The 12,770-nt window shown below is 42.6% G+C and overlaps 1 protein-coding gene across 1 annotated transcript in view; it reads right to left on the minus strand.

Annotated features, from left to right (window-relative positions):
- Nucleotides 1-10,718, minus strand: part of LOC311137823 (rho guanine nucleotide exchange factor 25-like) — a 48,982-nt gene extending 38,264 nt beyond the window's left edge. The window contains exon 1 of the mRNA XM_084172421.1: nt 10,304-10,718. Coding sequence (XP_084028547.1) covers nt 10,304-10,397 — 94 coding nt within the window. The 5' untranslated portion in view covers nt 10,398-10,718. The remainder of the gene's footprint in view (nt 1-10,303) is intronic.
- Nucleotides 10,719-12,770: the final 2,052 nt, after the last annotated feature.

Genomic DNA, 12,770 nt, shown 5'->3' on the forward strand with positions numbered 1-12,770 from the left:
CAGACGTAGGCAGACCTGGCTCTCAAAAGAAGACAGGCTATGTGCACACTGCCCACAAAATTAGGTGGAAACTGAGCTTCACTTCCTAACCTCCTGTCAAATGTATGACCATATTAGAGACACATATTTCCCTCAGATAGGACAGATCCACAAAGAATTAGAAAACAAACCCAATTTTGATAAACTCCCATATCTATTGGGTGAAATACCACACTGTGCCATCACAGCAGCAAGATTTGTGACCTGTTGCCACAAGAAAAGGGCAACCAGTGAAGAACAAACACCATTGTAAATACAACCCATATTTATGTATATTTATTTTCACTTTTGTACTTTAACTATTTGCACATAATATGACATTTGAAATGTCTTTATTATTTTGGAACTTTTGTGAGTGTAATGTTTACTGTTCATTTGTATTGTTTATTTCACTTTTGTTTATTATCTACTTCACTTGCTTTGGCAATGTTAACATATGTTTCCCATGGCAATAAAGCCCTTAAATTGAATTGAAATTGAATTGAATTGAATTGAATTGAGAGAGAGAGAGAGAGAGAGAGAGAGAGAGAGAAGAGAGAGAGAGAGAGAGAGAGAGAGAGAGAGAGAGAGAGAGAGAGAGAGAGAGAGAGAGAGAGAGGGGAGGGGGAAGAGTATTGAGTCTTGAGAGGACTAACAAGTATTGAGAGGACTAACAAACACCAGGGGGTTGGGAAGGGAATAGAGGTCAAGGAGCAACAGGAAGACACAGAGGAAGAGAAAACTACAAGTATGAGGATGAGGGGAGAGAGAGGAAAAGGAGAAGGCCTGACTGACTATAACCACTGCTCCCCCTCATGTGTCCTAAGAGTGGAGAATGGAAAGACAGAGGAGAGAGAGAGTTGAAAGGGTGGAGGGGACAGAAAGCTCCAAGAAGAAACAAATCGGACCCTAACACTCAGCCATGTCAATAATACACACACAAAATCAGAACCAGGCTTACCACGGGAGAGAGAGAGAGAGCTAGGAGAGTGGGGGATAAGGAGACCCATCCTCTCTCTCTCTCTTTCTCTCTCTCTCTCTCTCTCTCTCTCTCTCTCTCTCTCTCTCTCTCTCTCTCTCTCTCTCTCTCTCAGAGTATACACACTTTAATACCATGGTGATGATGACCTCACTCAGACAGGGTTTATTTTAAAACGCCAGGCAGGCATAGTTAATTATCACTGTCACATTAACACGAGCACTTTCTCACTGTCTGACAGGCTTTATGATAATTACAGTAGAGAAAAATACGAGCTCATCCAAGAGGAATGGTGGTTGAAAACACTGGGATCTCCATCATGGCTTAGACTATGCTGTCCTGCTACATTAACTATTCAATTAGTATATTACGACTCCCTCACCACACAATGCTTGCTAGAGTTATCCCTCTATAGTGTGTGCATAAGTATAGATGTCCCTTCCCTGTCCAATTGTCTGTCTGTATGTGTGTGTATTGACACACACATTTCACACATCTTCTATTTGCAGCGTCTCTGTCTCTGCAGCATGGACAGAGCTGCTCTTTAATCACCCCGTCCCCCACACACACACTGGGCATTAAGCTCTCTGATAGATCAGTGTTATCTTGGTGGTGCAGAAGTGGATCGTCCCAGTCAGAAGTCAGATTATAACAGCCTGATGTTCTTTACTGCACTTCGGCATAGAGCAGTTGTTCCTATGGCACCTCACTGCACTTTGATGAATACAACTGTGTCCGTGTCCCAAAAGGCACCCTATTCCTATGGGCCCTGGTCAAAAGTAGTGCACTATACAGGGGATAGGGTGCCATTTGGGACGCAGCCCTCTTATTTTACGACTTATCATCACCACAATCTAGCCTGTACTGTGAAAGAGCCAATTGACTGTCTGTCTGCCGTCTGTCCGTGTTCTCATCCTGTGGCTTCCATTACTCTGGATCTATCTCTACACATGGCTAGCCTAATGCTCTTGATGGCTCATAAAACAAGCGAGATGGCCTTATGATGAGAGCAACGGCATATCACTGGCGCTAACTGACACTGGATCAAATGTACTATTGTATGCCTACTCATTTGGCCAAGTGCGAGAATAATCAAATATGATTTGTCACACACACAACAATGATAATGTGTAAAAAAATGTTTGGCTGTTGATAAAGTATACGTATAGGTAATCTCTACACTGACATGTTAAAAGGTTAACATGCACTCCCCAAATAGGTTGTTAGAGCGGCAATCTGTGTGCATACATGTATGTGTGTGTACGTGTGTGTTGGTTTTTATTTGAGGATGTGGATGAATGTAATCCTCAGTCAGATCAGATCTGCCTCAAGCCTCAGTATCTTTATATTTAGCCAGTGGTAAATTAGGAAATGAATCAAAACAGCGCTGGCAGAGAGAGAGAGAGATTATCTCTACACTGTATAAACACACTTAAACATGTACACACACACACACACACACACACACACGGCCTTGGTTACAAGAGTAATAACATTTGCCTGGTTACTGTATTAGAAATTAATGTGTCTGTTTTGGCAGGGAGGGAGCTCTGTGACATCCCTAACTCATTGAGAGGAGAGCTCTCCTGTACGGCTCAGTTGCCAGGGCAGGATCTCAGCACTGCTATATGGTGCCAAAGGCAGAGCTTTGAGGAAATGAGAGGACCTCTAGTCAAAAAGAGGAGAGAGTATCACAACGGTCAAAGGTCTAAGCTCTAGTAAAGTCCACAGCATACTAATAGACCACAGTGGTCAGCAACCTATTAAGTTATTTGCACCCAACAACCAACTCTTTGATGTAAAGATATACTGTATGTGCCTCAGAAATGGACGGTTGCCACACCACAGAACCTGTAGCCCCAAACTTAGAGCACAGCAGCATTTTTCTATTCACCAGTCATCAGCTCTGGGCTTCTGTGGACAGTCAGACAATAATGAACATAACATTTCTTCACCACAGCGCCCCATAAATCCTGTTTCTATTCTTGGAAACAGGACATTTTTTTGAAAAGGATAGCTGCTCAGAGGGTGTGTGTGTTTGTGTGTGTATGTGTGGGGGGGTTAAGCCTAGCTTTTTGGGGGGAAGGAATGTAGGCAGAGTGACTCTGTGACTCAAGCGTTTCCATGATCCAATGATCCGAGAGCAGCACATTCCGAGACACTGCAGAGTTCCAGATGCGAGCATATCGCTAACTCTCTTTGTGTCTGTTTGGACCCTACATTACTGAGCAAAGTCACAGCGTCTATGTAAACCCTCCATCACTGATCAGAGAGTCACAGGGTTTTATTTTCGACTGGCTTTAAGGCGGCGCTAGTGTCAAACGATTTGCAATTTCGACTTGTAAAAGACAGAGCTCTGCTATTTTCCAACCTTTGCACCAGGGTTGGAAATTGATCTGTCTAACATCAGCTCGCTTGCGCTGAATTTGGAGGGTGGAAATATTTTAGGTGTGTCAAGGGGCGCACAGTAGGCATATAAACATCACCAATGTTTTATTAAAATATCACAAGCAGCTAAACAGTCAACAGACATTCCCCTTTTCTATTTATATTGGATATATACAGTTGAAGTCTGAAGTTTACATACACCTTAGCCAAATACATTTAAACTCAGTTTTTCACAATTCCTGACATTTAATCCTAGTAAAAATGTCCTGTCTTAGGTCAGTTAGGATCACCACTTTATTTTAAGAATGTGAAATGTCAAAATAATACTAGAGATAATTGTTTATTTCAGCCTTTATTTCTTTCATCACATTCCCAGTGGGTCAGAAGTTTACATACACTCAATTAGTATTTGGTAGCATTGCCTTTAAATTGTTTAACTTGGGTCAAACGTTTCGGGTAGCCTTCCACAAGCTTCCCACAATAAGTTGGGTGAATTTTGGCCCATTCCTCCTGACAGAGCTGGTGTAACTGAGTCAGGTTTGTAGGCCTCCTTGCTCGCACACGCCTTTTCAGTTCTGCCCACAAATTCTCTATAGGATTGAGGTCAGGGCTTTGTGATGGCCTCTCCAATACCTTCACTTTGTTGTCCTTATGCCATTTTGCCACAACTTTGGAAGTATGCTTGGGGTCATTGTCCATTTGGAAGACCCATTTGCGACCAAGCTTTAACTTTCTGACTGAGGTCTTGAGATGTTGCTTCAATATATCCACATAATTTTCCTTCCTCATGATGCCATCTATTTTGTGAAGTGCACCAGTCCCTCCTGCAACAAAGCACCCCCACAGCATGATGCTGCCACCCCCGTGCTTCACGGTTGGGATGGTGTTCTTCGGCTTGCAAGCCACCCCCTTTTTCCTCCAAACATAACGTTGGTCATTATGGCCAAACAGTTCTATTTTTGTTTCATCAGACCAGAGGACATTTCTCCAAAAAGTACGATCTTTGTCCACATGTGCAGTTGCAAACCGTAGTCTGGCTTTTTTATGGCGGTTTTGGAGCAGTGGCTTCTTCCTTGCTGAGCGGCCTTCAGGTTATGTCGATATAGGACTCGTTTTACTGTGGATATAGATACTTTTGTACCTGTTTCCTCCAGCATCTACACAAGGTCCTTTGCTGTTGTTTTGGGATTGATTTGCACTTTTCGCACCAAAGTACGATCATCTCTAGGAGACAGAACGCGTCTCCTTCCTGAGCGGTATGACGGCTGCGTGGTCCCATGGTGTTTATACTTGCGTACTATTGTTTGTACAGATGAACGTGGTACCTTCAGGCGTTTGGAAATTGCTCTCAAGGATGAACCAGACTTGTGGAGGTCTACAATTTTCTTTCTGGTCTTGGCTGATTTATTTAGATTTTCCCATGATGTCAAGCAAAGAGGCACTGAGTTTGAAGGTAGGCCTTGAAATACATCCACAGGTACACTTCCAATTGACTCAAATTATGTCAATTAGCCTATCAGAAGCTTCTAAAGCCATGACATCATTTTCTGGAATTTTCCAAGCTGTTTAAAGGCACAGTCAACTTAGTGTATGTAAACTGGAATTGTGATACAGTGAATTATAAGTGAAATAATCTGTCTGTAAACATTTGTTGGAAAAATGACTTGTGTCATGCACAAAGTAGATGTCCTAATGACTTGCCAAAACTATAGTTTGTTAACAAGAAATGTGTGTAGTGGTTGAAAAATGAGTTTTAATGACTCCAACCTAAGTGTATGTAAACTTCCGACTTCAACTGTATATTTGTCCAGCTTCTGTGAGAAGTTTGGACTCATTGTGTTCAATGCCTATTGCTTGAAAGGTGTCAGTGACTGTACAGTCGTGGTCAAAAGTTTTGAGAATGACACAAGTATTGGACTTCACAAAGTTTGCTGTTTCAGTGTTTTTAGATATTTTTGTCAGATGTTACTATGGTATACTGAAGTATAATTACAAGCATTCCATAAGTGTCAAAGGCTTTTATTGACAATTACATAAAGGTTATGAAAAGAGTCAATATTTGCAGTGTTGACCCTTCTTTTTCAAGACCTCTGCAATCCACCCTGGCATGCTGTCAATTAACTTCTGGGCCACATCCTGACTGATGGCAGCCCATTCTTGCATAATCAATGCTTGGAGTTTGTTAGAATTTGTGGGTTTTTGTTTGTCCACCCGCCTCTTGAGGATTGACCACAAGTTCTCAATGGGATTAAGGTCTGGGGAGTTTCCTGGCCATGGACCCAAAATGTTGATGTTTTGTTCCCCGAGCCACTTAGTTATCACTTTTGCCTTATGGCAAGGTGCTCCATCATGCTGGAAAAGGCATTGTTCGTCACCAAACTGTTCTTGGATGGTTGGGAGAAGTTGCTCTCAGAGGATGTGTTGGTACCATTCTTTATTCATGGCTGTGTTCTTAGGCAAAATTGTGAGTGAGCCCACTCCCTTGGCTAAGAAGCAACCCCACACATGAATCGTCTCAGGATGCTTTACTGTTGGCATGACACAGGACTGATGGTAGCGCTCACCTTGTGCAGCAGCACAATGCAAATAGTCCTGGTAGCCATTTGATTAATTGTTCAGCAGTCTTATGGCTTGGGGGTAGAAGCTGTTAAGGAGCCTTTTGGACGTAGACTTGGCGCTCCGGTACCGCTTGCCGTGCGGTAGCAGAGAGAACAGTCTATGACTAGGGTGGCTGTAGTCTTTTACAATTTTTAGGGCCTTCCTCTGACACCGCCTGGTATAGAAGTCCTGGATGGCAGGAAGCTTGGCCCCAGTGATGTACTGGGCCATACGCATTATCCTCTGTAGCACCTTGCGGTCGGATGCCGAGCAGTTGCAATACCAGGCGGTGATGCAACCAGTCAGGATGCCCTGTTTTTGAGGATCTGAAAATGGAATGGTCAAAATCTTTTCAGTCTCCTGAGGGTGAATAGGCATTGTCATGCCCTCTTCACGACTGTCTTGGTGTGTTTGGACCATGATAGTTTGTTGGTGTTGTGGACACAAAGGAACTTGAAGCCAATAAACTTAAACCCAACTGCATTGAATATCGTTACTGTTTTTGTTTGGACTACAGTGGGGAAAAAAAGTATTTAGTCAGCCACCAATTGTGCAAGTTCTCCCACTTAAAAAGATGAGAGAGGCCTGTAATTTTCATTATAGGTACACGTCAACTATGACAGACAAAATGAGATTTTTCTTTCCAGAAAATCACATTGTTGGATTTTTAATGAATTGATTTGCAAATTATGGTGGAAAATAAGTATTTGGTCAATAACAAAAGTTTCTCAATACCCTTATATACCCTTTGTTGGCAATGACACAGGTCAAACGTTTTCTGTAAGTCTTCACAAGGTTTTCACACACTGTTGCTGGTATTTTGGCCCATTCCTCCATGCAGATCTCCTCTAGAGCAGTGATGTTTTGGGGCTGTCGCTGGGCAACACGGACTTTCAACTCCCTCCAAAGATTTTCTATGGGGTTGAGATCTGGAGACTGGCTAGGCCACTCCAGGACCTTGAAATGCTTCTTACGAATCCACTCCTTCGTTGCCCGGGCGGTGTGTTTGGGATCATTGTCATGCTGAAAGACCCAGCCATGTTTCATCTTCAATGCCCTTGCTGATGGAAGGAGGTTTTCACTCAAAATCTCACGATACATGGCCCCATTCATTCTTTCCTTTACACAGATCAGTCGTCCTGGTCCCTTTGCAGAAAAACAGCCCCAAAGCATGATGTTTCCACCCCCATGCTTCACAGTAGGTATGGTGTTCTTTGGATGCAACTCAGCATTCTTTGTCCTCCAAACACGACGAGTTGAGTTTTTACCCAAAAGTTCTATTTTGGTTTCATCTGACCATATGACATTCTCCCAATCCTCTTCTGGATCATCCAAATGCACTCTAGCAAACTTCAGACGGGCCTGGACATGTACTGGCTTAAGCAGGGGGACACGTCTGGCACTGCAGGATTTGAGTCCCTGGCGGCGTAGTGTGTTACTGATGGTAGGCTTTGTTACTTTGGTCCCAGCTCTCTGCAGGTCATTCACTAGGTCCCCCCGTGTGGTTCTGGGATTTTTGCTCACAGTTCTTGTGATCATTTTGACCCCACGGGGTGAGATCTTGCGTGGAGCCCCAGATCGAGGGAGATTATCAGTGGTCTTGTATGTCTTCCATTTCCTAATAATTGCTCCCACAGTTGATTTCTTCAAACCAAGCTGCTTACCTATTGCAGATTCAGTCTTCCCAGCCTGGTGCAGGTCTACAATTTTGTTTCTGGTGTCCTTTGACAGCTCTTTGGTCTTGGCCATAGTGGAGTTTGGAGTGTGACTGTTTGAGGTTGTGGACAGGTGTATTTTATACTGATAACAAGTTCAAACAGGTGCCATTAATACAGGTAACGAGTGGAGGACAGAGGAGCCTCTTAAAGAAGAAGTTACAGGTCTGTGAGAGCCAGAAATCTTGCTTGTTTGTAGGTGACCAAATACTTATTTTCCACCATAATTTGCAAATAAATTCATTACAAATCCTACAATGTGATTTTCTGGATTTTTTTTCCGCAATTTGTCTGTCATAGTTGATGTGTACCTATGATGAAAATTACAGGCCTCTCTCATCTTTTTAAGTGGGAGAACTTGCACAATTGGTGGCTGACTAAATACTTATTTTCCCCACTGTATATATCACTGAGCATAGAATAATTATGTCACTGTTCTAACTTTATACACAGTGGCTTGCGAAATTATTCACCCCCCTTTGCATTTTTCCTATTTTGTTGCCTTACAACCTGGAATTAAAATGGATTTTGGGGGGGGTTGTATCATTTGATTTACACAACATGTCTACCACTTTGAAGATGCAAAATATTTTTTATTGTGAAACAAACAAGAAATAAGACAGAAAACTTGAGCCAAAACTTTGTAGAGCCACCAATTACAGCTGCAAGTCTCTTGAGGTATGTCTCTATAACCTTGGCACAGTCTCAAATCTCTGGAAGACTGAAACAGGTTTCCCTCAAGAATTTCCCTGTATTTAGCGCCATCCAACATTCCTTCAATTCTGACCAGTTTCCCAGTCCCTGCCGATGAAAAAAATGTATGGTGTTCTCGGGGTGATGAGAGGTGTTGGGTTTGTGCCAGACATTGCGTTTTCCTTGATGTCCAAAAAGCTCAATTTTAGTCTCATCTGACCAGAGTACCTTCTTCCATATGTTTGGGGAGTCTCCCACATGCCTTTTGGCGAACACCAAATATGTTTGCTTCTTTTTTTCTTTAAGCAATGGCTTTTTTCTGGCCACTCTTCTGTAAAGCCCCGCTCTGTGGAGTGTACGGCTTAAAGTAGTCCTATGGACAGATACTCCAATCTCCGCTGTGGAGCTTTGCAGCTCCTTCAGGGTTATCTTTGGTCTCTTTGTTGCCTCTCTGATTAATGCCCTCCTTGCCTGGTCTGTGAGTTTTTGTGGGCGGCAGGTTTGTTGTGGTGCCATATTCTTTCAATTTTTAAATAATGGATTTAATGATGCTCCGTGGGATGTTCAAAGTTTCGGATATTTTTTTATAACCCAACCCTGATCTGTACTTCTCCACAACTTTGTCCCTGACCTGTTTGGAGAGCTCCTTGGTCTTCATGGTGCTGCTTGCTTGGTGGTGCCCCTTGCTTAGTGGTGTTGCAGACTCTGGGCCCTTTCAGAACAGGTGTATATATACTGAGATCATGTGACAGATCATGTGACACTTAGATTGCACACAGGTGGACTTTATTTAACTAATTATGTGACTTCTGAAGGTAATTGGTTGCACCAGATCTTATTTAGGGGCTTCATAGCAAAGGGGTTGAATACATATGCATGCACCATTTTTCCGTAATTTATTTTTTAGATTTATTTTGTAATCAAAATTTTAGTTATTTTTTTCATTTCACTTCACCAATTTGGACTATTTTGTGTATGTCCATTATATGAAATCCAAATAAAAATAAATTTAGATTACAGGTTGTAATGCAATAAAATAGGAAAAACTGAATACTTTTGCAAGGCACTGTATAAGCTAACTGATAGTCTCTCTAACACTATGTCTAAAGTGATATATTTTCACACACTGCACAGCTCACAGCATGCGACTAGTACTCTGTCTCCTGCAAACCCCAGAGTAGAGCAAACACAACCTGGACCCAAAAATGTTTCATTTCATTTCCTCTGGAGGAGTTGGAGTCTGAGCAAAACATCACTATCAATTCTCCTCTACTGTCTCTCCCCATAGAGAGAGCAGGCGAGAAGAGTACAAAGGAATGAGGAGCCAAGAGAGAGAAGGACTGACAGACTGATACAAAATGAAAATGAAAGTGTAGGAAAAAGATGGAGAGAATTGCCCTCAAAAAGAAAGTGAAGTCATAAGAAGAGCGGTATTCAGATTATATTGGGTTCAGGAGGGAGGTTACGCTCAGAGTTGGTGAGTAAAGTTGAGGCTGTAAGAGGTCCCATATCAGTAGCAGTGCCTAAGTGAGAGTGGCACACACCATCTCTGTCTCAATATCTGATCACAGAACAACAGATTGGGACAGTGGAGAAGAGTAAGCTACACTTAATGGTGCCCATTTACTAGTGTTATCTGGCCTGAAAACAGATTGAATATCAACCAACAAATGATTGAGCTCTGCTGATTCTCTCCCATCATCTGATCTCAGACCAGCTGAAGAACACTCTATTTTTATCACTTTTATCTCCTGCCATCCATCTCGGAGGGAAAAACACAGACTTCACGACTGCACAGACCATCTGACCTATAACTGGGAAAGCAAACTAAACTCCCATCTCATCTGAGACCAGTAAAGTGAAGAGAAGTAGCTAGGTGAAAATGATGGACATAACGTAGAGATGTACCAACCTCGGACTCGAGCGTAGCAGCAGCCACACATGGCCAGCACTTTTCGGAACAGGTGTTGACACCCGCACCCCCGCTGATGGTGACCCCCCTTCATGCTGATTCACTACCGCTTGTCCCGAAACGACCAGGGGCGGGCATGGCACAGGACACACACACTCACGCTCAAATACACAAACGCATTCCTGTGGTAATCCCCAGAAGATATCAGTATAAAAAAATTCTGACAATGGGAAAGAATGCTTGCTCCACTCTCTGTTAAGTCCCAAAGCAGGAGGAGGATTTCCAAAGAAGAGATAGTCCAGTCTTTCAGGATCCCATGAGGAAAAGTGAAAGAGAGAGGGAGAGAGAGATTGAGAGAGAGACGTGGAGAAACAATATGCTTTCCACGACTCACTGAGCTCTCTCTGTGGTTAGATAGTGGGCTAATGTTCTGTGTGTGTGAGAGAGAGAGCGAGAGAGAGAGACAAATATAAGGAGAGAGGGAGGCAGGAAGAGGGGATGGGATGGAGATAGGGGAGGAAGGAAGGTGGAGTCTACAGCTCTCCCCCCTGGCTATTCCAGCATGTAGTTCCCTCCTCCTCTTGTTTTTTCCTCCCTTTTTTATCTCCCTCACCATACCAGTTTTCATTCTCATTTACCCATTGTCTGCATCTCTCACCCAGACATTACCTTGGCAGCTCTGCCTCACTTGTTAACTTATTATGTCCTCCATTTGTGGAAAGTGTATGTTGTTTATAATGACCTTATGGTATACCTGTTTACTGTATACTTTCTGTTCTCGTTTCTTCCTGGTAATGTCGATAAGGTCTCCATGTAAGTGCATATACAGTATTTTTGCCTAAACATTTGATTAGAGTATAAGGAATGATAGAGTTCAATATTTATAACTGGGTGTATATAAAATGTCTACTCCAGGACGATCTTTGAGACGCTTGAATGTAAACACGTGTGCATATCAACAGCATTCAGCAGCACACACACACACAGGCATACACAAACCTAATACACACAAACAAAGATAACCACATAGATCACACACACAGACACACTAACGCAGACACACACTTGACTAGAGTGGGCGGGCAAACATTTATTTTTATGGGAATGACTTGGGCTTTCAGTTACATTTGTTTTTTTCCGAGGCCCTAAGAAAGGACAATGACAAGTGGAAAACATGTTACTGACTAAATCTGAGAACAGCAACATATCAGACCATATCAGACCAAGTCAGGTCTCAAAGAAGTCCTCAACACAGAACCCATAACACAGTTAAACAGATAAAATGAGAGAATATAGGGAGGGAAAAAGAGAGAGAGAGAAGACAGAAGAGAGCAAATGTGTATTGGGTGACATGGTTACATTAAAGTGGAGCAGAAATAATGCTGATTGCCCAGCCAGTGCCAACCTTGCCAACGCTCAGTCTGGGTGTGTCCCAAATGGCACCCTATTCCCTTTATAGTACACGACTTTTAACCAGGGCCCATAGAGCACTGGTCAAAATAAATGCTCTATACAGATGGAATAGGGTGCCATTTGGGACGCTCAGCCTGATTACCACCAACCACCACAACTGACTGCACTGCATACAAACCAGCCAATTCACTCACACAGTACGACTCACATCACTCTCTCTCATCTCTTGCAATCCATTTTCTACTCTCATTTATTTTCAGTCCATTTTGTATCTAGTTCTCGCACTCATTTTCCACTATTCTATCATGCCTTTTAGATACATGTTTTGTATTTACAGAGCAATTATATGTGTCTGGATTATATAATACATAATATATATATATATATCAAGACCCTGGTGAGGACAACGAGCACGCAGATGAGCTTCACTGAGACGGTTTTTGACAATTTGTGCAGAAATTCTTTGGTTGTGCAAACCCACAGGTTCATCAGCTGTCCGGGTGGCTGGTCTCAGACACCCGGAGGTGAAGAAGCCGGATGTGGAGGTCCTGTAATGGCGTGGTTACATGTGGTCTGCAGTTGTGAAGCCGGTTGGACGTACTGCCAAATTCTCTAAAACGACATTGGAGGCGGCTTATGATAGAGAAATGAACATTCAATTATCTGGCAACAGCTCTGTTGGACATTCATGCAGTTAGCATGCCAAATGCACGCTCCCTCAAAACTTGAGACATCTGTGGCATTGTGTTGTGTGACAAAACTGCACATTTTAGAGTGGTCTTTTATTGTCCCCAGCACAAGGTGCACCTTTGTAATAATCATGCTGTTTAATCAGCTTCTTGATATGTCACACCTGTCCAATGGATGGATTATCTTGGCAAAGGAGAAATGCTCACTTACAGGGATGTTAACAAATGTGTGCAAAAAATGTGAGTGAAATACGCTTTTTGTGAGGATGGAACATTTCTGGGATCTTTTATTTCAGCTCATGAAACATGGGACCAACACCTAACATTTTGCTTTTATATTTTTGTCAGTATATATCCATCCTCTT

Source organism: Coregonus lavaretus, assembly GCF_964263955.1.
Source record: "Coregonus lavaretus genome assembly, chromosome: 12".
In the NCBI taxonomy this organism is placed as follows: Eukaryota; Metazoa; Chordata; class Actinopteri; order Salmoniformes; family Salmonidae; genus Coregonus; species Coregonus lavaretus.